Source organism: Myotis myotis, unplaced genomic scaffold (genome assembly GCF_014108235.1).
Source record: "Myotis myotis isolate mMyoMyo1 unplaced genomic scaffold, mMyoMyo1.p scaffold_m19_p_1, whole genome shotgun sequence".
NCBI classification, from domain to species: Eukaryota; Metazoa; Chordata; class Mammalia; order Chiroptera; family Vespertilionidae; genus Myotis; species Myotis myotis.
This window is the reverse complement of record NW_023416313.1, coordinates 136,189,687-136,216,035: the sequence shown is the minus strand read 5'-3', so window position 1 is coordinate 136,216,035 and position 26,349 is coordinate 136,189,687. Positions and strand designations below refer to the sequence as shown.

Genomic DNA, 26,349 nt, shown 5'->3' with positions numbered 1-26,349 from the left:
TAATTGAAAAATACATTTTTAATGCAAAAGGCAACTAACTTTTTCATATAACTTTGTTTTTAGATAAAATAAACACTCTATTTTACTATGCCAAATCTAGAAAAATAATTATAAGTTGAGATATTAATTATTGTCTAAATATTTTGTACTGTCCAGTATATCTCTATTATATCTGAACTTTCTCATTTGTATATTGTGTGGTAGACAAACTATTATCAACTTGTGGTCTACTCAAAATACTATCATGATCACATCTTAGATGTTTTAATCATTTATAACTACTCTGCCTTTAAAACTCAAACTCTTCTTTTAATTTTGTTTTGTAGAGTCCTTGGAGATGGATAGGACAGAAGTTGGTAGGATCCCAGCCACTATACTGCTGCAGCTCTACTTTAAAAAGTTTTACAAACTGGGCTTCCTTGTGAAATTTATTTGAAGAAGTTTCACTGCTTAAAAACTCACTTTAGAAACCACTGTCCTAACATACTGATTCCCTTAAGTCAGTAGTGGTTCTCAACCTTGGCTGCACATTAGAATCACCTGGGAATCTTTTTAAAATTCTGATTTCTGGGCCTCACCCTCCAGAAATTCTGTTTCTTTGTTACTAATGTTGTGGCCCCACCCCATAACAAAGAAACAGAATTTCCGGATATGGCCCAGAAATCAGAATTTTAAAAAGATTCTCAGGTGATTCTAATGTGCAACCAAGGTTGAGAACCACTGCCTTAAGTGGTCTTCAACTTTGGCTGCATATTCATCACCTGCAAGGCTTTTAAAAATCCCAGTAATCCCAGATCAATATATCAAAATCTTTATTGACAGGATGAGAGCATCAGTATCCTAATGTGAAGCCAAGGCTGAGAATCATTGTTCTAACTTATTACCAACCACATCTACTTTCTGACTCACTGGATCACTCCATTTTCTTCCAATTTATTAGCCATTTCCTAGCATCAGGCCAATCCTTACCAAGCTTAGATTCCATGGTTACACCATATACCAATATTCTGAAAGTCATAGTTTGTGTTTCTGCCATATCCACCTTACTGAATGTTGATTGGTGCAAACAAAACTTTGTAGTTTTCGGTTTCTTTCAGGCCCTCAAAAAATTCTCTTAATTCCCTTAGTTTACGTCCATCTTCTTTTTTCTGGTCTCAGAAAAAGGGCTAATGATAGCACCTATACTCTCCAGCTCATATGTCAGGAACACTTCATTCCTACCTTCCTTCTCACCTTCTTCATCTTATAATTAATTTCAACTCCCTTAATCCTTAAAAAAATCCCTTAACTCCGAATCATCCTTTAGTTTACCGACTGTTTTATCACTTTTCTTTTTTAAAATAGTCAAGCTTCTTTAAAGAGTAGTTTTGACAGATGGCTCTACAGTACTTCCTTAACTCCTTTTGTTCCTCAACCCATAGACATCCGCTTCTGCCTCCTACTTCTCTGCTGAAACTAAAGCAGACATACTTGTCAGTGTCTTATACCTGACCTCTCTATCATTTAATACTGCTGGCCAATCTTTTAAAAATCTTTCTCTTTGTTTCTGAAAATTACTCTCTCCTGTTTTTCCTTCCTTTCCAACTTTTTCTCCTCAGAACACACACAAACGTAAATATATATTCCTCTCTGCTAAGATCTAGACCTGTATATACAAGAAACTGTCCACTAGATATCTTCATGCAAATATCCAATGGGCACCCCGAATTAAACCATTCCCAACACTGCCCTCATTTCCCCTCCCAAGCCTCTGAACTCTCTCGTGTTCTTGGTCTAGTTTGGGGAAAATCTATCTAATTTAAGCCTTTAACAACTCTTGGTTGGACTATTGCAACAGCCTGATTTGTCTCTTTATTTCTGAGTTAACTTCCCTCAAATCAGTCTAACATACTAGATCAGCAAACTTCTCTGTTAGAGGCCAAATTATTTTCTGCTTTAGGGCCACAAAATCTCTGTTGCAACTACTCAACATTACTGTTTTTGTACAAAAGCAGCCATAATGATACATAAATGAACAGCATGGAGATGTCCCAATAAAACCTTATCTATAGAAACAGGTGGCAGGTGTGGGCCATAATTTGCCAACTCCTGTAAAATATTGTCAAAGTGCTCTTCATACTAATTTTATCATGTATATCACCTCCTTAACCCCTTCAATAAACTAGATTCCTCTGAGCTACCTCTGTATCCTGAATACACATTTTTATACTCATAAGGTTATTTGTTTACATCTTTGCCTTACCCTTATATCAAATAGTAAACTCTGAATGTAGAAGCAATGTGGCTTTAAAATACCTTACTGAATTCACTATGGACCAAGAACCGTGCAAAAGGTTTTATACATATTATTTTATTTAGTACTTAAAACGACCCTATAAGGGAATAAATATTATCCACACTTTATAAATAAGAATACAGACATAGTGACTCAGCTATTTAATGAGAGTCAAAATTCAATACCATGCCTGTCAGACTCCAAAGCTAAATCTCTTATTCAATTATAGAAATCCTATGATGTAGAAAGTAAAATATCAAAAATAACTTATCAGAATAACTTAGCTAGAAGTATAAAGGGAATGTCATCACATGTAATCTTAGCAATTGTGTATATAAAGTTATTTCTTAAACTGAAAATAAAATTTGCAGTAATATACATGGTGAGGTAAACAACTACAAAGTAAAGTATATATTATCCATCCTCACCCATCATTTCTACCCAAGGCCTCAAATCATGCCTTGAGAGAACCCAAACAACAATACTGTCCTGAAGAAAATCCATTTACCTTCTGTTACTGGCTGGAGTTTAGAAGATCGTTCTGAATCAGGAGAGTGCAGAGGTTCAGGTTCTTTCAGACTTTCCAAATGCAAAAAGGGATCATAATCTACAGATGCCAAGTCTGATAGGCTTATTGGAAAATACTTTGGATTGCTAAAACACTGAGCTCCATAAACACATCCATGTAATACCTGAAAATACAGGGGAGAAACATACAAGTTTTCCTTTTCATTAAAAATAAAAAAATTAAATTAAAAAGAAAAAGAAGTCCACTGGTAATACAAGAGCTTGACAAAAGTTTAAATAGTTTAAAACTTAGCTCTTTGATCACAGTAAAATTTAATAGCTCGTAAGAAGAAGTAAAATTTAACTAATGATGCTTATATTCAACAAAGATTTGACTTTTCAAAATCTGGCAATAATATAACAGTGTACTGTAGAAACTACTTTTTAATTATCAAGGTACTGTAAGATAAATTTATGTTCTTATAAAATACCTAGTCTAAATGAAAACACTAAGAAATGTTATTTCTTTAGATTTTATAAACCCTTGGTTACCAAATAAATAATAAAGCAAAGAAGTTTACCTTATAAATACAATTGAGAACAGATTTTTCTATTTTATCATTTTCTGCTCCCGTAGCATGGACTGGTTGGAGCAGTGTCTTTAGGGGTAAGGCCATGATCCAGTCCAAAAGGCACAGAAGTAAAGATACCACCAACTGTAACAACAAAAAAGATCATTATTATTGTCAACTTATAAAGTAAGAGTTTAATACTTAACAGAAATTCACCAATTAATTTTTTTGTTGTTGTTAATCCTCACCAGGATATTTTCCCCCATTGATTTTTAGAGAGAATGGAAGGGAGGGATGGGCGGGGGGTGGGGGAGTGCAGCACTGGGGAAGAGAGAGAGAGGGAGGGAGTAGCATCGATGTGAAAGAGACACATTGATTAGTTGCCTCCCGCATGTGCCCTGACCAGGACTGAGGACTGAATCTGCAACCCAGGTACATGCCCTTGACTGGAGTCAAACCTGAGACCCTTCAGTGTGCAAACAGATGATCTAACCATTGAGCACCACAGGCCAGGGCTCACCAACTTATTTTTTGTTTTCCAAATTTATTTCAGAAACTATCGATCCTAAATTGCAACATTAATATTTATCTAAACTTAACTTTTAAGATGTTTTTATTGTGGGCTTCAGTGCAAGCACAATGAAAGATAATAAAATAATGAAAATAGGAATGTTAAATTTCTTTAATTAAAGCACACACTGAGCTTAAAAAATAATAGGCTTCAATTAGCTATACTTATTTAACTTCTCAAGGAATGACATACAATGAAAAGTTTTAGTCCATAAATATTACAATCACTTCCACATTCCTCTTCTAATTTAACATATCACTGAGTACCCTGCCAGAAAGACTAGACTATCTTAACCATATTCTGAAACTGTTATTAATTTTTAAAATAAATGTTTCCACTGGATTCTTTTAAACTAATGGATGTTATAACCAAAACACCTTTATCAAAATGTGGAGTAAAATAGCAGTACCTCTGTGGCCCATTTTGTTGTACAAGGAATCACAATTAGAGCCTTAAAAGCATTAATCAAGTAGCAGTAAGAGATCTGCTGATTTTTAGACTGAAAGACTAATTTTCCAACTCAAGGAGTAACACTGGTCTAAATCTCCCAACATATCCTCCAAAAGAACAATAAAGAACAAAAAGAACCAATAAGACATCACAAAACCTCAGTTTAACCAGAAAATAGAACATCCAAATTTCAAATTATGTGTAAGTAGAAAGTATACAGAAATCCCAGTAAGCTTTTTCCGATCCTCCTAGTGGGAAAACTGTAAGGAAGAAGGGAACTAGGTACAAACCTAAAAACCACTCAGAAAGAAAAAGACCACCCTAAGTGTGAGTACTGTGGTACTGACCACCACCTGTTAATAACAAACATTATCGTAAAGCTAATGAAGAGCACTAAAAGAATTGCAATGCCAAAATATAATTCCTGGTGGATTTAAAGGCCACAGAGAAAACAGAATTGCACTGTTAAACTTAATTAAGTGAGAACTAGAACTGTGGACTGAAACTAGGAATACTATTAGGGAAGAATGTTGAAAGATAATGCCAGAAGTAAAAAGGAAAGAAAAATTGAGATGCATGACAGAGAAACATGAAAAAGAGGTAGGTGAGATAAAAGGTGACAAAAGCAGGGTTAGAATCCTGAATGCAATTTTTTCATTGACTATCACGTAATGATAAAAGAACTATTACAATAGTCAGTGTAAGGAGACAGAAGAGAATCAACCAACCAAACAAAAGACAATAAACAACAAAAAATAAATAAAGAGAAAGAAAAAATAAGAGATCTCTACCAGAAGATTCAAGAAATAAAAGGGAAATTCAAACCCAGATTAGGAATATCGAACAACCAACAAGGAAGTATATTATCTGACTATAAGAAAGAAGATTCCTATGAGGAAGAACCTGGAATTCCAAAAGTGAAGTGAAAGCCACCCTAAAAGTATTGGGAATAAATAAATTACCAGTGGTAGGTGGAATACGTGTAGAATTATTTTAATCCACAGAGGCCCAATCTGTCAAAATTCTAACAAGAATATGTCAACAAATATGGAAAACAAAACAATGGCTTACAGACTGGAAACATTCAATATATATTCCTTTCAAGAAAGGAGATAGTAAGGAGGGTAGTAAGGTTAGTTATGTTTTATTGACTACTGTGAAGCCTCTGATTGCATTGATCAAGCTATGGGCTGCTCTGAAAGAAATGGGCGTGCCTCAGCATTTGATTGTTCTGATACATAACCTACATTGTGCATAGGCAGCCATGGAGAGACACTGGTTTCCTATAGGCAAAGGTCCTACAAGAGTGCATTTTATCTGTTTAATTTGCATGTCGAACATATATGAAAAACTGGGGTAGGTTCAGAGAAAGGACTGGAAATTGGTGAAAAATATCAATAACTTAAGATATGCAGGATAATACCATCTTACTGGCAGAAACTGGCAATGATTTGAAACAACTTCTGATTAAAGTAAAAGAAGAAAGCGCTAAAACATTTAAACATTAAGAAGACAAAAATCATGACTACAGATGAAATACACAACTTTAACATTGATAATGAAAACACTGAAATTGTTAAAGTTTCTGCTTACCTTGGTTCAGGAATCAATTCAAATGGAGACTGTAACCGAGAAATAAAGAAAAGTCTGGGACTTGGAAGGGAAGCAATGGAAGAATTAGAGAAGATCACTAAGAGCAAAGATGTGTCATTAGAGACCAAAGCTAAAATTATTTACACCCTCCTACACCCGATTACTATGTACAGATGTGAGAGTTCGACAGTGAAAAGGGCTGTCCAAAAAATTGATTCATTTGGAATATGGTGTTGGAGGAGAGCTGCACAGATATGCTGGACTGCCAGAAAGACAAACCAGTGGGTTCTAGAGCAAATTAACCTGAAACATCACTGGAAGCAAAAATGACAAAACTGAAGCTGTCCTATTTTGGGCACATCATGACAAGTCAGGGTTCTTTGGAAAATACAGTAATGCTGGGAAAAACGGGAGGTGGCAGAAAAATAGAAAGGCCAAATATGAGATGGCTTGACTTCATAAAAGAAGCCATAGGAATGAGCCTACAGGAGCTGCACAGGGCTGCTGAGGACAGGACATTGAAGACACTCATTCATTCATAGGGTTGCCAGGAGTCAGAGCCAAACTCAACAAACACGTATACACACTAGTGTGAGAATACCAAAAAAGTGTACTGGTAGAATACCGAGTAGAAAGAAAGAAGTTAAAAGTACACACAGGAAAGGTAATGTTCTTTTGGGAAAAGAATGTTAAGAGGGAGAGAAATGCTGTGGAAAATATGTAGTAAAAAGAAAATGCAAAAGAGAAATTTAGGATCCTGCATGTCTTAGTATTTTTCTTTTTAAATTTTGGACCTATACTTCTTCTCCTACTTAAAAGGCATCATCCAATTAAGACACTGTACTTTGTTAAACTTCCAGGAAAGAAAGCTCTTGAGGTAGGAATCTTGTAAACCATCCCAAGCGACCAAACTTGTCCACAGATATGCAGAGGTAGTATTCATCTATACAAAACTACTACAAAATGAAAACATACAAATCTAAGCAAGTCAGCTGATGCACTCCACCCAATAATCCAATTATGTATGAAACAAAAGAAAACTGTAACGCAACATCCTAATTTAAATATTTCCAAACAGGCATTTAGATATAGGGGACAAAGAAAACCCCATCTTCAATAAGAAACTGAAAAACTAAAAAGAAATAGATCAAGGGAAGAATTAACTCAAGTCAGGAAAAGAAAAGAAAAAAATAAAATCATATTAGAAATGATGCCTCAATTATAAAATGCCTAAGGGAGAATAAATTTGAAAAATAAAAAGATTTAATAAGGATATTGAAGAACAGTGGGAAAACAAGAGAATAAAAATGAGATAAAACAGGAAAAGTGTCAGAAAATGACTAAAATGGAAGAAAGAAAAAGAATATCCAATTTATATATAAGAAGTCCATAAAATCTACGTATTGAAAAGGCCCACTAGATGCCAGGACAAACCAACCTCCAATAATGAACTCTTAAAATACATATCATGCTAAAATTTCAAAAGTTAAGACTTCAAAAAAAAATATCCGTAAGGCCTCCAGGAAAAAAGATAAAATAATTTACAAAGGCTAGAGAATGAAACTGGCATCAGACAGACTTCTCAAAAACAACACACAGCCCAGGTGGATTCGGTCCCTGGTTGGGATGCGTATGGGAGGCAACTGATCGATGTTGCTCTCTCACATTGATGTCTTCTCTGTCTCTTTCTCTCCCCCCTTTGCTGTCTCTAAACAATCAATAAACATATCCTCGGGTGAGAATAAATACACACACATACATACACACTCACACACTCACACACCAAAACATTAAAAAATAAAATAAAATAAAACAACCTCAAGAAAAATAAGGACTTCATAGCTAACCAAGCTGTTTTTCAAGTATCAGAATTACAGGAAAAGTTTTAAATATGCAAGAGCTTGGGGACTTCTGTATTCATGAGTCCATCTTGAAGAATAAAGATGAACTTCATCCAACCAAGAAGTTGATTGAGGAAGTTCAGCAAAAAGATTAATGGCGAGTATTTGCTATATTTAATTATACTGGGGTGGGCAAAGGCAGGCTTACAGTTGCATTGTGACATTCTTTTGACTTAATAAAGCTATAGTAATAATCATAAATCTGCATGCCTTTTCATACCAACAACTGTAAACCTACTTTTGCCAACTCCTGGAGAGCTAAGATTAATATATAAAAGTGAAGATAAGCCCTAACCAGTTTGGCTCAGTGGATAGAGCCTTGGCCTGTGGACTGAAGGGTTCCAGGTTTGATTCCAGTCAAGGGCATGTACCTTGGTTGTGGGCACATTCCCAGTAGGAGGCGTGCAGGAGGCAGCTGATCGATGTTTCTGTCTCATCGATGTTTCTAACTCTATCCCTCTCCCTTCCTTTCTATAAAAAATTAATAAGAAATATATTATAAAAAAGTAAAAGTGAAAACGAATATGGAAGAGTCATTTGTTAAATTACATATGCTGTATATTATGTGTAGAAATAAAGTAACTAAAAAAGTAGGTGATGAAAGAGCTAGAGAAAAGTAAAATAAGATCATTTATCTTTATTGTTGAAAGTATTATATATGTCCCACTTTCCCCCCCATTAATCCTGTTCAGTCCGCCCCCACCCCCTGCCCCAGGCTTTCACCACCTAATTGTCTGTGTCCATGGGCTATGCATACATACATACAAGGTCTTTGGTTGATTACCTCATACCCACCCATCCTCCCCCATCTTCCCTCTGAGATTCCACACTCTGTTCCATGACAGTCGATTTTAAATACAAGATGAATTAATATTTACCATGTAAATATATATAACTTTGGAATTTTAAAATATAAATATTTTACTATGTAAGAATATTAAATAGCAAAGAAAGTTTTTAATTACTCTCTTGTCCATTTCATAAGATGAAGCTTCTGTACTTGGCAAAAGATGGGTAATAGTGGCTATCAGGATCTATAGTCAAAAAAAAAAAGAAAAGAAAAACAAGCACAAAATATATTTAAGTAATGTTCATTCTAAAACATTAATGTTAATGTAAAAACAATATAAAATCTATTGCTGCAAGGTTATTCTGAAACATTAACACTGTTATTTCAAGGTAATTTTTAATATGTAATCTTTTCAAGTACATTAACTATCAATTATTTACAATCTTCATTTATAGAATCAACATTACATATGCTGTTAACTATGAATGGATTTCTCATAAACTCAACTCATGAATCAATATGTATAAACACACAGTAATATATGTTCTAATAGAAAATTAAAATATATATAGAAAAGCAAAAAGATTTATAAAAATCATCTGCAATTCTGTCACTGAAGATATCTACCCTACTCAACATATTAGGTATAGAAGGAATATATGTCAACATAAATAAAGGCCATAAATGACAAGCCCATAGTTAATATCATATTCAATGGTGAAAAGCTAAAAGCCTTTCATCTAAGGTCAGGAATACAAGGATGTCCACAATTGCCATTTCCATTCAACATGGTACTAGAAGTCCTACCACGGCAAGTGGGCAAATAAATAGCACCTAAATCTGAAAGAGAGAAGTACAATTATTTGTTTGCAGATGACATGATATTATATATAGGAAACCCTAAACACTGCACCAAAAAACTGTTACGACTATAAATGAATTCTGTAAACTTGCAGGATACAAAATCAAAATACAAAAAACTGTTGCATTTCTATACACAAGCAACAAACTATCATAAAGAGAAATTAAGAAAGATATCCCTATTTACAGTAGCATCAAAATCAATAAAATAGAAATACAGTTAATTAATGAGGTAAAAGACCTGCATACTGAAAACTATAAAACACTAATGAATGAAGAAAGACAGTACCATGTGAATCCACTTATATGTGGAATCTAATGAACAAAATAAACTAACAAACAAAGTGGACAGACTAATGGATATAGAGAACAGACTGACAGCTGTCAGAGGAGTGGGGGTTGGGGCCTGAGTGAGAAGGGTGGAGGGATTAAGAAAAAAAGAAAAGAAAGAAAGACTCATGGACACAGCAATTTTCACCATTTCATTTAAAGGAAGCACTCTACAGCTTCTCTTTGGCATATCTGAATTGTCAGCATCACTATTCTTACACTTTGCAGCCTTCATTAGTAAAATAAGGTTTACTGAAAACAGGCATTGGGATACCATGACAGATGATCCAATAACTGAGATGGCAACTAAATGACTAATGGTTGAGTAGCATGTACGGTGTGACTACGCTGGACAAATTGATGATTCATATCCCACTGGAGAAGGACAATGTGAGATTTTATCACACTACTCAGAACAGTGTACTATTTAAAACTTAGTATAAATTGTTCATTTCTCAAATTTTCCATTTAATATTTTCAGATTACAATTGGCCATGAGTAATTAAAACTGCAAAAAGCAAAACTGTGGATAAGGGAGGACTAATGTAAATGGAAAGATATTCCATGTTATAGATTGGGAAAATTAATATTGTTCAATTGTTCATACCACCCACAGCGATTTACTCATTCAATGAAATAAAAAATTCCAATGGCATTTTTCTCAGAAACAGAAAAATCAATTTTAAAATTTGTATGGAACCACAATAAAGAGCCAAAGCCATCTTGAGAAAGAAGAACAAAACTGGAGGCATCACACTTCCTGATTTCAGGTTAATTATAAAGCTACTAGAGGCCTGATGCACGAAATTTGTGCACAGGAGGGGGGGGGGGGGGGGTGTCCCTCAGCCTGGCCTGAACCCTCTCCAATCTGGGATGTCCCTCTCACAACCCAGGAACGCTGGCTCCCAACCGCTCGCCCGCCTGCCTGCCTGATTGCCCCTGCTTCTGCCTGCCAGCCTGATCAACCCCTAACCACTCCCCTGCCAGCCTGATCGACACCTAACTGCTCCCCTGCCAGCCTGGTCACCCCTAATTGCCCTCCCCTGCCAGCCTGGTCACCCCCAACTGCCCTCCCCTGCTGGCCTGGGTCCCCCCCAAATGTCTTCCCCTGCAGGCCTGGTCACCCCCAACTGCCCTCCCCTGCTGGCCTGATTGCCCACAACTGCTCTCCCCTGCTGGCCATCTTGTGTGTTGGAGTGATGGTCAATTTGCATATTACTCTTCTATTAAATAGAATAAACTGATAAAGAAAATAAGGAAAAGGATTTGAAAACTTCAAATGAAAAAAATCTGCTTAAAGAACAAACTTAATTTTCAAATAGAATAAACAATCTTAAACGGTAAAATTTTCAAATGTTTTCTTACTAGCATACAGATGCAGAGTCACATTTACATCCAGTTATCATAACACCACTGATAATAACAGCTGCAGCCAACGTTTATTAAAATTTATGTATTCCCCCATCTTTATGGCAAAAAGTGTGAAGTGCTTCATATATATTTTTTCATTAATCTTCAGAACAATTCTGTGAGGTATATACTTTTATCCCAAATGTAAAGATAAGAAAACAGAGTTCTGAGGGCAATGTAACTTGTTCATAGTTACAAAGTTAGTAAATGGCAGACTCATGGCAGGTGTGTCTAACCCTCAAATCCAACCTCTCAACCTACATTAAACTCAACCAATATTTATTGAACAGATTCTACATGAAAGTGATGCCCTTGTCTTTAAAAAATTTAGAATTTGTACACAAATATATTTACTGTTATAATAGAGGTTGGCAACATGGTTGCATGGGAAAAGCCTGGACTTGAAATCTTACAGACATGAGTTTGAAAACTGCCCGGTCAGCTGTGACTTTACATAGTTACTAAATGCTCAGTCCTCTCATCTTAAATTAAGTAGGACAAAACAGGGGGCAGGAAGATAATTGCTCATTTTAAAAGATTTTTAAAAATTAAATGAGATAACATATGGAGATGACTGGTGTATTAGCTGGTACATAGTAGGTGCTTAATAAATATTAATTACCATCTTTCCTAAAAATGTTACAAGAATATGAAGAACAATAAATTCTGGTTAGAGAGAACAGATAAGAGTTTTAATTTTTTTTTTTAAATATATTTTATTGATTTTTTACAGAGAGGAAGGGAGAGAGATAGAGAGTTAGAAACATCGATGAGAGAGAAACATCGATCAGCTGCCTCCTGCACATCTCCTACTGGGGATGTGCCTGCAACCCAGGTACATGCCCTTGACCGGAATCGAACCTGGGACCTTTCAGTTCGCAAGCCGACGCTCTATCCACTGAGCCAAACCGGTTTCGGCAGAGTTTTAATTTTTTGATGAGATAGATTTAAACCCAAAACTGAAAATGGGATGTAAAAAGGAAAATCAGAGCAGTTCAGGTAAGAAAAGAGTGAGGGGTATGTTTAGTCGATAGTAAGCCAACTCAGGTGCCTGGACTACAGTGTATTTCAAAGGAATATGTATGTGATTCTTTAAAGATGGACTGGGTCCTCATCAGAAGGCCTGGAAAAGCCTAGAAAAATAAATTGGATCTTATTTTATAGGCAAAGGAAAACCACTCAAGAGATTTTGTTTTTTTCAGGTAACTGACATAATAGTCATGTAAATGTGAATGATGATTTGATAGGGAAGACCTCAGAAGTCAGGAAATCAATTAGAAGTCTATTATAGTATACTAGAGGCCCGGTGCACAAAAATTTGTGCACTGGGGGGGGGGGGGAGGTCGCTCAGTCCAGCCTATGCCCTCTTGCAGTATGGGACCCCTCAGAGGATGTCCACCTGCTGGCTTAGGCCCACTCCTTGGGGGATCGGGCCCAAGTTGGCAGTCAGACATCCCTCTGGAAGCCCAGCAGCCATCGGGGGATGTCCACTTGCCAGTGGGGAGCAGGCCTAAGCTGCAGTCAGACATCCTTAGTGCTGCTGAGGAGGTGGGAGAGGCTCCCACCACCACCGCTGTACTGGCAGCCGCCAGCCTGGCTTGTGGCTGAGCAGAGCTCCCCTGTGGGAGCGCACTGACCACCAGGGGGCAGCTCCTGCATTGAGCGTCTGCCCCCTGGTGGTCAGTGTGTGTCATAGTGACCAGTCATTCCCAGTCGTTCTGCTGTTAGGGTCAGTTTGCATATTACCCTTTTATTATATAGGATAGAGGCCTGGTGCATGGGTGGAGGCTGGCTGGTTTGCCCTGAATGGTATCCCAGATCAGGGTGGTGGTCCCACTGGGGTGCCTGGCCAGCCTGGGTGAGGGGCTGATGGCTGTTTGCAGGCTGGTCAAGCCCCCCCCCCCCGCCCCCATGGGGACCCTCACCCCATGGAGGTTTGGCCAGCCTGGGTGAGGGGCTGATGGCTGTTTTCAGGCTGGCCACACCCCCTTTAGGGTAGGGGGTCCCCACTAGGGTGCCTGGCCAGTCTGGGTGAGGGGCTGAGGGCCGTTTTCAGGCTGGCCAAGCCCCCTGGTGACAAAAACTCCCAGTCTCTCCTTTTTTTCTTTTATCTTTTTTTATTCTGGGATTTATTTACCTTCTATAATTGAAACTTTGTAGCCTTGAGAGGAGCTCAGAGCTGGCCAGGGCGTGTGGGAGGGAAGCCTCCTGCTCGCTCCAGCTCCGTGGCCATGGCCAGCTCAAAGCAGGTATCTGGGTTATTTACCTTCTGTATTAAAACTTTGTTGCTTTGAGTGGAGCTCAGAGCCTGCCGCGGCAAGCGGGAAGCTTGGCTTCCTCCATCACTGGGGCAACCAAGCCTCCTGCTTGCTCCAGCTCCATGGCTGCTGGCTGCCATCTTGGTTGGGTTAATTTGCATATAGTCGCTCTGACTGGCTGATGGGCGTGGCTTAAGGCGTAACGAAGGCATGATCAATTTGCATGTTTCTCTTTATTAGTGTAGACTAGAGGCTCGGTGCACAAAATTCGTGCATGGGTAGGGTCCCTAGGCTTGGCCGGTGATCAGGGGTGATGGAGGCTTTCCTTCCAGCTGCTGGCTGGGGCCTTCCTTCCCTGACTGCCGGTTGGGGCCTTTCTTTGTTCTGTGCCGCCCCCTGGTGGTTAGCGCATGTAATAGCGAGTGATCGAACTCCCAGTCTCCCTGTCGAACTCATGAGGGGACACTTTGCATATCAGCCATATATATATATATATATATATATATATATATATATATATAGACAGAAATAATGAATGGCTGAAATAGTTCAGATATAGTAGAAAGTATAAAAGACATGGAATTAAAACAAAATAAAAACTATAAATAATTGGCTGAAGAGGAAAGAAAAGTAATGAATCAAAATAATGTCCTGATGTGGTAACTGGACGGATGGCATGTTTTCTTAACCTAAGAGATGAAATGAAGCCAAATCCACATTCATACAGACAATGGCAATTATAAATTTGCAGAAAACATTTAAAAACAAGAACACAATCTCCTAACATAAAACACAAAGGAACTGTCATGAACATTTGATACTCAAAAATGCACCTTAGGTTGCCATTATTTACTTGTGCAAAATTTGAAAACTATTAAATAATTTTGTATTTCAAGGTATCCAAATTTTAAAATCCTTAACAAAGGTCATTATGAAAAATAAATAAGAAATTACTTACTTGAATAATTTTCAAGGGAGAATCAGGCTGGTAAATCTGAAGTCTAGGTACATAGTGAACCAGCATGTGAAGCATGTTACAAGCTACATGGGCTACTGTTTTATTAGTAAACTGTAAAAATAACAAAAGAAAGAAAAACACATAAAAATTTCTTCCTGAACTATTATGCATCAATGCATTAGCTGCTGAAAAATTTTAAACTTCATATTTTTTGTCATTCTATATTTATGTGTTTATTAAAATATTATTAGGAAGATAAATATACAGCTGCAAAAGATTAAAAACACACAACTCATTCTAAAGACACAATATTATTTTTTCCTTTGTAATGCTTGACTGTCCTCATTTAAGTCTTATTCCATTTTCTCTTACCTAGATTTTTTACAACAGCCTCTAATCTTATTACCAATCTTTCCCCATTCAAATCTACTAGACACAATACTTCCAAAATAATCTTCTGAAGAACTCCTCTGATGTTAATGTTCTCTATGCTTAAAACTCTTAAATGACTCCCCAGTGGCATAAAGTTATGCTTTTTATGCTTATCTCTCTATGACCAAATCCTACCCACTCTTCAAGCCATGACCAAAAGTCTCCTCTTTCCAAAGTCTTCTCTGGTACCTAAGTCAAAGTGATCTCTGCTTCCTCTGAACTCAATCAGCAGTTTACATACACCACTCATTTGGTTATCTCAGCTTTTTATACTTTATTCCTCTTATTTTAATCTTTTTCAGCATCAGATCATTAATCTCTTGAATCTAGCATTTACAATTCTTTTCATTGTGGTATCCCTTGCTCTGCCTAACAAAGCACCTCAAACTATTATATGCTCAGAATTATCTGTCAAATCAGTAATATTTGTACATTGTATCTTTGGAGTCCTATACAGATAGTGTATTATAAGTCTTAAGACAGAAAAAATATTATGCTTCTGTTCAGAAACAAAAGAAAATATCCATTTATTCATTTATACTCCCGAAATAATTAGGTTATTTCTGAACAAATCTTATTTTGGCCACAAGGAGGCCATTTAACTTGAATGATAAAGTAAAAAAAGTTGAGCAGCTCAAGAATTCAGAAGTAGTAAAGATCAAATAGTAGGTTAAAAAAAATACTGATAAAGCAAAAACAAACAACCCATGTTGTTAAATGACTGGTTTCCTTTTTAAGAGCCACCCATATGTTTTCTATGGACAAAGCCAAATATATAAAAAGATGACTTAGGACCACTCTTAAAGAAAAAGTCAGGAACAAGGAAATAATGTAATAATAAATTAATGAAAACAATTATTAAAGAGCACAACATTTAATTAACATTTGGAGAAAAATAATCATGATTCTATACTATTTTAATATATTCCACTAAGTAGTTTTTTGTTTGTTTGTTTGTTTTTTTACCTTCAAGGAAACACAAATTACATTCAGAGCTTCCTTAATTTGAGGATGATGAGACTCATGGACTAGTTCTTCACAAATCCAAATACCTAAACTGCAAAGTGCTACACATCTGCAAAAAAAGGCAACCAATAATGATACAAATAAAAATGTATGAGCTTTTAAAGAAATGAAACCACCATCACAACCAAACATCCACAACTAGCTAACATAGAATGAATATGCACTGTTTAAGTAAATTGATCAATTTATTACTTTGTATGTTAGCTCTTCTTAGGAAGAGAAAGGAGGAGGAAAGCACATCCCTAAAACTTTAAATCTAATTTTTAATTATAATTTATTACCAAAATCATAGGCAGAGATAATATAAAGGATTTTTCTAACAAACCTATATTAAGAAACTGATATTTTCATAAAGATTCCCAAATATATATGTAACCTGCTTTCAAAAAGGAAAGAATGTCATTTGATTAACTGATAGCAGCAAAGTGAACTTAAGCAAACTCAAACTCTTTAAAAAAACAGATTAGGTACACAAATAAAATGTATATACTTCAAAAAGGGATTCCAATAGAAATAGAACTTGTAGGATTTTTGCTTTGTTGCTTAATGTCTTCATTTCCCTACTTGAACTGTTTCAGCTTGAAGGGAGTAATTTGCGATCACAATCAGTGGAATTCCATTAGTGTGTTCAAATATAAGCTTCTGATGACGAATATAATGGTTCTATGAAATTGACTCCTTCTAGGATCCTAGTTATATACGTGGCATGTCCTGGTACTGATATTCTTAAATTCAGCAGAATGCTAAATTCAGAACAATTCAATGCAGTAACATTTTACTGAACACATTGGAACAGAAGTTCTTAAGCTTCTCTTTTAGTCTAGCATAGTGTCAATGCTATAAATTGTTTACTATCAAAACTACCAGAAAGTCTTCTACGCACGTCTACTGCTTTATTTCTTCTCAACCATTGTCTATCTACCCATGAATCTTAGATAATATTTACAGATCTAAATAACCAAATTTCATGGTTAGCAGTAGAAAGAGCTGTAATCATCAAGTAACATTAAACTCTAAAGTGAGGCAAAGCTCTCCACGGAAGCAGCTAACTAAAGGCACAGACTGAAAGTACAAGTGGTTAACAGGCATTTTCCTTTTTCTTTTGTGATCACACACCTGCATGCACAGTTTCCTACATTCCTAAAGGTGTCCAAATAATCTAAATTATTCCCAGTATTGCTCAACTCTCTGCTCCATATCAATTTTGGGGGTATAAGCATCTGAGGCAGTGGTTCTCAACCTTCTGGCCCTTTAAATACAGTTCCTCATGTTGTGACCCAACCATAAAATTATTTTCGTTGCTACTTCATAACTGTAATGTTGCTACTGTTATGAATCGTAATGTAAATATCTGATATGCAGGATGGTCTTAGGCAACCCCTGTGAAAGGGTCATTCAACTGCGAAAGGGTCGTGACCCATAGGTTGAGAACCACTGATAAGGCCTATTCTTAATAAAAGCTATTGTGTTAATGATTCCCAAGTCTTTCTGGGCATCTATGTTTTAGGTTTCAATATTCTTTACTTGAGAGGCAACATAGTTAAAAAGAAACACGCAGAAAATCTAGAATTTGAAACTCTGGGTTCAAATCTGGTTCAGCCATTATTATTTATGCATCTAATAAGGCTCTGAAGACAAACTATAATAGTTTTAATCATGGCTCTGCCATTGCTGGGTGATAGGGATAATTATTTAAATACTCTGGGCTCCTATAATACGGAAGATACAAATTGTACCTGTCTTCTAGAGTTGTTACAAATGAGGTAATAAAGTATTTAGAACAGTGTCTGGCACTTAGAAAGGATTTAATAAATGTTAGCTTTCTAAGACATCGGATTCATGCTAGCAAACCTGGAAGAATAATGATGGTTCCATTAATTTCTTAGAATTGTGATGAGGAATAAATAAAACAATATTATAGGAAAATTCTTGGAAACTTAAAAGATTGTCATTATTAACATAGAAAATACTAGAGAATTAATATTTAACATGATCACATTTGAGGGTAAAGCTACCAGAAATGAAAATATGGTATAATGGAAAAGACAATGTCATTTTCTAGGGATGTCCAGCATTAAAATGAAATTAAAATAAAAAATTTACTCAAAAAGATTTGTGGTTTTTAAAAAATATTTTTTTATTGATTTCAGTGAGGAAGGGAGAGGGAGAGAGAGATGAAAACATCATTGATAAGAGATGATCATTGATTGGCTCCTGCCCTCATGCCCCCTACTGGGGATCAAGTCTGCAATTCGGGCATGTGTCCAGACTGAAATCGAACCCTGACCTCCTGGTTCATAGGTTGATGTTCAACCACTGTACCACACCAGCCAGGCTCAAAGAGATTTGCTTTTAGTTAACTTGACTAACAAATGAGAAAAATATGGAACTGAATTAAAAAGCTGGAGCTATGTCTCATTTAAGCAAACTATTCACTTTACATTATTTTTACTGGTGGAAAAAATAAGAGACTTAAATTAGAATTAATATTCAAATAGTCAAAGCCATGATCTGCACTTTCATTAACCTTGGTCAAAAAAATATGTAGGTAATTGGAAAAGAGAAAGATTTGCAGAGATATAGGTCAGAGGAGGAGTAACACAGGCTACTTTTGAAGCTAATGACATTCTCTTAGAATTAGATTCAAGAAATATAATACTGTATGAATTAAGGATATTTGGGGATGAGAAGAAACATGATGCGATACTGGCAACCAGCTGATTTAAGTCTCAACCTTTTTAAAAAAAGTTTAGTAAAATAGAAAATGACAAGTTTTTGCCCCTAAATAAGGCATTTAAAAAGGAAAACATTCTAAAATCTTATATTTATAATGTAATACACAATTATATAATACTAGAGGCCCGGTGCACAAAAATTTGTGCACTCAGGGGGGAAGGGGGGGTCCTTCAGCCTGGCGTGTGCGCTCTCGCAGTCTGGGACCCCTCGGGAGTTAACGACCTGCTGGCTTAGGCCTGCTCCCGGGTGGCAGAGGGCAGGCCCAATCCCTAGGTGCAGCCCCTGGTCGGGCTCAGAGCAGGGCCGATTGGGGAGTTGGGGTGCTGCCCCCTGTTATGCACAGAGCAGGGCGGATTGGGAGGTTGCCATGCCACCCTCAGTCAAGCTCGGGGTAGGGCCAATTGGAGGGTTGGGGCACTGCCCCCTGTCACACTCAAGGCAGGGTTGATGGGGAGGTTGCGGCGTCAACCCATCACGCACAGAGCAGGGCCAATCAGGGGGTTGCGGCGCTGCCCCGTCACACACAGAGCAGGGCCCATCAGGGGGGTTGGGGCTCCTTACCCTGTCACACACAGAGCAAGGTCGATCACGGGGTTGGGGAGCTCCCCCCGTCACGCACAGAGAAGGGCCCATCAGGGAGTTGGGGAGCTCCCCCCTGTTACGCACAGAGCAGGGCCCATCAGGGGGTTGAGGAGCTCCCCCCTGTCACTCAGAGTAGGGCCAATAGGGGAGTTGGGGCACCGCCCCCTGTCACACACAGAGCAGGGCAGATCAGGGGGTTGGGGCTCCGCCCTCTATCACCCACAGAGCAGGGCCGATCAGGGGGTTGGGGCGCCGCCACTGTCACACTCAGGGCAGGGCCGATGGGGAGGTTATGGCTCTACTCCGTCACACACAGAGCAGGGCCCGTGGTGGGGGGAGGGGTTGAGGCGCCGCACCCTGTCACACACAGAGCCGCAGAGCGATCAGGGGGTTGGGGCGCCGCACCCTGTCACACACAGAGCCGCAGGGCGATCAGAGGGGTTCGGGAGCTGGGGTTCAGAAGGCTGGGGCGCCTTCCCCTGTCAGGAACAGAGCAGGGCAGATAGGGAGATTGTGGCCCCGGCCCCTGTGACACACAGAGCTGCAGGGCGATCAGGGGGTTTGGGCGCTGCCCCGTCACACTGATCCCGGTGCCGGGAGGCCTCGCAGCTCCGCTGATCCTGGTCCTGGGAGGCATATTACCCTTTTACTATATAGGATAGAGGCCTGGTGCATGGGTGGGGCTGGCTGGTTTGCCCTGAAGGGTGTCCTGCATCAGGGTGGGGGTCCCCACTGGGGTTCCTGGCCAGCCTGGGTGAGGGGATGATGGCTGTTTGCAGCTGGTCACACACCCTTCAGGGTGGGGGTCCCCACTGGGGTGCCTGGCCAGTCTGGGTGAGGGGCTGAGGGCTGTTTTCAGGCTCGCAGGTGACTGAAGCTCCCAACTGCTCCTTTTTTTCTTTTTTTTCTTTTTTTATTATGGGCCAGCTTTAGCTCTGGCTCCAGCTCTGAGGCCTCTGCTGGGTTCTATAATCGAGACACTGTATCAACTCCAGCTCTGAGATCCCGGCTCACTGAAAGCTGGTTTCTGGGGTTTTGTTTATCTTCTATATTTGTTACAATGTTTCAGACTGCAAGCTTAGAGGCCGGCAAGGCAGGTGGGGAACATTGGAGTCCTCCATCACTGAAGTAAGCAAGCCTCATGTTAGTTTCAAGTTGCCTGGCTGACGGCCGCCATCTTGGCTGGCAGTTAATTTGCATATCTCGCTGATTAGCCAATGGGAAGGGTAGCGGTCGTACGCCAATTACCATGTTTCTCTTTTATTAGATAGGATATTATATATGTAAACCACATATATATTACTTATATTCTATTTTTTAAAAATCCTGATCAAATGTTTATTAATATCAATATATACTATTTTCTTAAATACAGTCAGTACATTACATTCTATAATAAAAATATTTTATTTTAATTCAATTTAAGTAACATTCACTGGGTAACTACTACTACAATTCAAGGTATTGCAGAAGAGACTGAATATATAATCTAAAAGGAAAGCAAAATATATTTAAATATATAATTGAAAAAGTCATTTTCAATACTGAGGGTAGAGGTACTAAAACGGGTGACTAATATTTTATCTTTTAATGAAAGAACATTCATATTTAAATCATGAAAAACAATATTTAATCATACAAATAATTTAAATTTGTAATTCAGAATAGCTTTTGTGTATCTGAAACAATGTGGACTGCTAAATAATCCAACCAACTTCTAAGGTGAAACTGCAAACACAGAATAGTTATAACAAGTCTTAAGAATATCTGACTTACCGTGCAGGGCCAGAGGGCTCATCTCTTGCTGAGCTTAATACAGTTTTGATTATAAGTTCCTAAAATAAGGAGGAAAAGTAGCAATGAGTAAGAGTTCATTCATTAATTCAAAAAATATTTATTAAATGGTGACTATGGCAGATGCTAGGAATACTATCCTATCTAATAATAGACAAACATGGGAATTAACCATACCTCCGCTACGCTTCCCATTGGCTAATCAGCAGAATATGCAAATTGACTGCCAACCAAGATGGCGGCCAGCAGCCAGGCAGCTGAAGCAAACAGGAGGCTTGCTTGCTCCAGTGATGGAGGAAGCCAAGGTTACCCGCCTGCTGCTGCCAGACTCTGAGCTGCACTCTAAGCAACAATGTTGCAATTATAGAAGCTAAACAAACCCCAGATAACGGCTTTCAGACAGCAGGCCTCGGAGCTGGAGCCGCAACTAAGTTTCAATTACAGAAGGTAAATAAATCCGAGAATAATAAAAGAAAGCAAAAAGGGAGAGACTGGGAGCTTTAGTTGCAGGCTTGGCCCACCTGAAAAAGAGCCCTCAGCCCCTCTTCCTGGCTGGCCAGGCACCCCAGTGGGGACCCCCACTCTGAAGGGGGTGCGGACAGCCTGAAAACATCCATCAGCTCCTCATCCAGGCTGGCCAGGCACCCCAGTGGAGACCCCCACTCTGAAGGGGGTGCGGGCAGCCTGAAAACAGCCATCAGCTCCTCATCCAGGCTGGCCAGGCACCCCAGTGGAGACCCCCACTCTGAAGGGGGTGCGGGCAGCCTGAAAACAGCCATCAGCCCCTTATCCAGGCTGGCCAGGCACCCCAGTGGGGACACCAACCCTGAAGGGGTGCGGGCAGCCTGAAAACAGCCATCAGCCCCTTACCCAGGCTGGCCAGGCACCCAAGCGGGACCCCACCCTGATCCGGGACACCATTCAGGGCAAACCAGGCGGCCCCCACCCATGCACCAGGCCTCTATCCTATATAGTAAAAGGGTAATATGCAAACTGACCCTAACAGCAGAACAACTGGGAATGACTGGTCACTATGACACATACTGACCACCAGGGGGCAGACGCTGAATGCAGGAGCTGCCCTCTGGTGGTCAGTGAGCTCCCACATGGAAGAGCTCTGTTCAGCCACAAGTCAGGCTGATGGCTGCCAGTACAGCTGTGGTGGTGGGAGCCTCTCCTTCCTCCTCAGAAGCGCTAAGGATGTCTGACTGCAGCTTAGGCCTGCTCCCCGCTGGCAAGTGGACATCCCCCGATGGCTGCCGGCTGCCAGAGGGATGTCTGATGGCCAGCTTAGGCCCAATCCCCTGGGGAGCAGGCCTCAGCAAGCAGATGGTCATCCCCCGAGGGGTCCCAGACTGTGAGAGGGCACAGGCCAGGCTGAGGGACCTTCCCACGCCCCCCTGCAAGTGCACAAATTTTTGTGCACCGTGCCTCTAGTCTACACTAATAAAAGACAAAGATGCTAATTGACCGTACCTTCGCTATGCTCCAAGACATGCCCACCAGCCAATCAGAGCAACTCTATGCAAATTAACCCAACCAAGATGGTGGCTGGAAATCACAGAGCTGGAGTAAGCAGGAGGCTTACTTGCCTGGGCAATGGAGGAAGCCAAGCTTCCCACCTGCTCTGAGCCGGCTGTGGCCTTCACTCATGTCAACAAAGTTTCAATTATAGAAGACAAATAAATCCAAGATACCTGCTTCCAGACAGCCTCCACTGGGAGCTTGGGTGGCTGGGGGCCGTGGCCAGCCTGAAAAGAGCCATCAGCCCCTCACCCAGGATGGCCACACCCTCATGGGGTGAGGGTCCCCACTGGGGGGTTTGGCTAGCCGGCAAACAGCCATCAGCCCCTCACCCAGGCTGCCACACCCTCACAGGGTGAGGGTTCCCGCTTGGGGGCTTGGCTAGCCTGAAAACAACCATCAGCCCCTCACCCAGGCTGGCAAGGCACCCCAACGGGAACCCCCGGGCTGAAGGGACTGTGGCCAGCCTGCAAACAGCCATCAGCCCCTCACCCAGGCTGGCCAGGAATCCCAGCGGGGTCCCCCACCCTGAAGGGGCTGTGACCAAGCTGCAAAGAGCCATCAGCCCCTCACCCAGGCTGGCCAGACACCCCAACAGGGACCCCCACCCTGAAGGGGCTGTGGCCAAGCTGCAAAGAGCCATCAGCCCCTCACCCAGGCTGGCCAGACACCCCAGCAGGGACCCCCACCCTGAAGGGGCTGTGGCCAGCCTGCAAACAGCCATCAGCCACTCACCCGGGCTGGCCACACCCTTATGGGGTGACGTCCTAGCTGGGGGGCTTGACTAGCCTGCAAACTGCCATCAGCCACTCACCAAGACTGGCCAGGCACCCCAGAAGGACCCCCCCCCACTCTGAAGGGGGTGTGGCCAGCCTGCAAACTGCCATCAGCCACTCACCATGACTGGCCAGGCACCCCAGAAGGACCCCCCCTCCACTCTGAAGGGAGTGTGGCCAGCCGGAAAATGGCCCTTAGCCGCTCACCCAGGCTGGCCAGTACAGTGATGATAGTGGGAGCCTCTTCCACCTCCTCAGCAGCACTAAGGATGTCTGACTGCAGCTTAGGCCTACTCCCCGCTGGCAAGTGGACATCCCCCAAGGGTTCCCGGGCTGCCAGAGGGATGTCTGACTGCCAGCTTAGGCCCAATCCCCCGAGGCGCGGGCCTAAGCCAGCAGGTGGTCATCCCCTGAGGAGTCCCAGACTGCGAGAGGGCACAGGCTGGGCTGAGAGACCCCCCCCCCCCCGCCAGAGTGCACAAATTTTTGTGCACCGGGCCTCTAGTCCTATATAATAAAGAGGTAATATGCAAAGTGAGCATCACTCCAACACACAAGATGGCCACCCCCATGTGGACACAGATGGCCAGCAGGGGGCAACCAGGCCTGCAGGGGAGGGTAAGTGGGGGCGACCAGGCCTGCAGGGGAAGGCAGTTAGGGGTGATCGAGCCAGCAGGGGAGGGCAGTTAGGAGCGACCAGGCCGGCAGGGGAGGGCAGTTAGGGGCAATTGGGCCGGCAAGGGAGCTGTTAGGCGTCGATCAGGCTGACAAGGGAGTGGCTAGGGGGTGATTAGGCTGGCAGGCAGAAGCGGTTAGGGGCAATCAGGCAGGCAGGCGGGCTAGTGGTTGGGAGTCAGCAGTTCTGGACTGTGAGAGGGATGTCCGACTGCCCGGTGAGATCGGGCCTAAACAGGCAGTCGGACATCCCTTGAGGTATCCCAGATTGGAGAGGGTGCAGGCTGGCCTGAGGGATACTCCCCCCACGCTCCCGTGAACAAATCTCATGCACCGGGCCTCTAGTATTGAAGTAAAACCGACAGTCTTTGTTCTCATGTACATACTTTTAATAGTCTAATATTATTCAAAAAATTAGCTAAATAAATAAAACAATGGTATAGTCTGAATGTTTGTCCCCTCACAATTCGTATGTTGAAATCCTAACTTCTAGAGATGATGTTATTAGGATGTGCTTAGGTCATGAGAATGGAGCCTTTATGAGTGAAATGAATGTTCTTATAAAAAACAGTCACAGAGCTCCCTGGCTCTTTTTACTTTGTGAGGCCACACGGAGAAGGCCCAGGATGAACCAGGAAGAGGTCCCTCACCTTAAAACGACTATGCTAAACCTTTGATCTTGGACTTCTCAGCCTCCAGAAATATGTGAAATAATTTTTCGTGATTTTTATAAGCAACCCAGTCTGTAATATTTTGTCATAGTAGCCAAAAATAACTTTTTACTGATTTTTCACTTGAAATTTTAAAAAAGGTTTGTAAACAACTAAAGGCCCGGTGCACAAAAATTTGTGCACTCAGGGGGGCGGAGGGGGGGCCCCCCCAGCCCAGCCTGTGCCCTCTCGCAGTCTGGGACCCCTTGGGAGATAACGACCTACTGCTTTAGGCCTGCTCCCGGGTGGCAGAGGGCAGGCCCAATCCCTAGGTGCAGCCCCTGGGCGGGCTCAGAGCAGGGCTGATTGGGGAGTTAGGGCGCCGCCCCCTGTCATGCACAGAGCAGGGCAGATCAGGAGGTTGCGATGCCACCTTCAGTCATGCTCAGGGAAGGGCCGATTGGGGGGTTGGGGCACCGCCCCGTCACACTCAAGGCAGGGTCGATGGGGAGGTTGCGGCGCCATCCCGTCATGCACAGAGCAGGGCCAATCAGGGGGTTAGGGCGCTGTCCCCTGTCACGCACAGAGCAGGGCCCATCAGGGGGGTTGGGGCTCCATACCCTGTCACGCACAGAGAAGGGTTGATCAGGGGGTTGGGGCACTGCCCCATGTCACGCACAGAGAAGGGCCCATTAAGGGGTTGAGGAGCTCCCCCCTGTCACGCACAGAGCAGGGCCAATCAGGGGGTTGAGGAGCTCCCCCCTGTCACTCAGAGTAGGGCCGATAGGGGAGTTGGGGCACCGCCCCCAGTCACACACAGAGCAGGGCGCATCAGGGGGTTGGGGCTCCGCCCTCTATCACCCACAGAGCAGGGCCTATCAGGGGTTTGGGGTGCCGCCACTGTCACACTCAGGGCAGGGCCGATGGGGAGGTTATGGCTCTATCCCGTCGCACACAGAGCAGGGCCTATCAGGGGTTTGGGGTGCCGCCACTGTCACACTCAGGGCAGGGCCGATGGGGAGGTTATGGCTCTACCCTGTCACACACAGAGCAGGGCCCGTGGGGTGGGGGTTGGGCACCGCACCCTGTCACACAAAGAGCTGCAGGACGATCATGGGGTTGGGGAGCTCCCCCTATCAGGCACAGAGCAGGGCTGATCAGGGGGTTGGGGCGCCTTCTCCTGTCACGAACAGAGCAGGGCGGATAGGGAGGTTGTGGCCCCGCCCCCTGTCACACACAGAGCCGCAGGGCAATTAGGAGGTTTGGGCGCTGCCCCATCACACTGATCCCGGTGCCGGGAGGCCTCTCGGCTCCGCTGATCCTGGTGCTGGGAGGCATATTACCCTTTTACTATATAGGATAGAGGCCTGGTGCATGGGTGGGGGCCGGCTGGTTTGCCCTGAAGGGTGTCCTGCATCAGGGTGGGGGTCCCCACTGCAGTGCCTGGCCAGCCTAGGTGAGGGGATGATGGCTGTTTGCAGCTGGTCACACACTCTTCAGGGTGGGGGTCCCCACTGGGGTGCCTGGCCAGTCTGGGTAAGGGGCTGAGGGCTGTTTTCAGGCTGGGGGTGACTGAAGCTCCCAACCACTCCTTTTTTTCGTTTTTTTTTATTCTGGGCCAGCTTTAGCTTTGACGCTTGGCTCCAGCTCTTAGGCCTCCCCTGCTGAAAGCAGGTTT

General features: G+C 41.9%; 1 protein-coding gene across 12 annotated transcripts in view; it reads right to left on the bottom strand.

The window, feature by feature from the left end:
- RALGAPA1 (Ral GTPase activating protein catalytic subunit alpha 1) overlaps positions 1-26,349 on the bottom strand; it is a 277,152-nt gene that overhangs the window by 106,792 nt on the left and 144,011 nt on the right. For all 12 annotated transcript variants that reach the window (XR_004974555.1, XM_036353129.1, XM_036353109.1 and 9 more), the window contains 6 exons: positions 21,029-21,087; positions 15,875-15,983; positions 14,477-14,587; positions 8,835-8,903; positions 3,364-3,498; positions 2,784-2,967 (listed from right to left, as the gene is read on the bottom strand). Coding sequence is in view for 11 of the 12 variants with exons in the window: in XM_036353129.1 (XP_036209022.1) it covers positions 2,784-2,967; positions 3,364-3,498; positions 8,835-8,903; positions 14,477-14,587; positions 15,875-15,983; positions 21,029-21,087 (667 nt within the window). In the remaining variant the exon portion in view is untranslated. The remainder of the gene's footprint in view (positions 1-2,783; positions 2,968-3,363; positions 3,499-8,834; positions 8,904-14,476; positions 14,588-15,874; positions 15,984-21,028; positions 21,088-26,349) is intronic.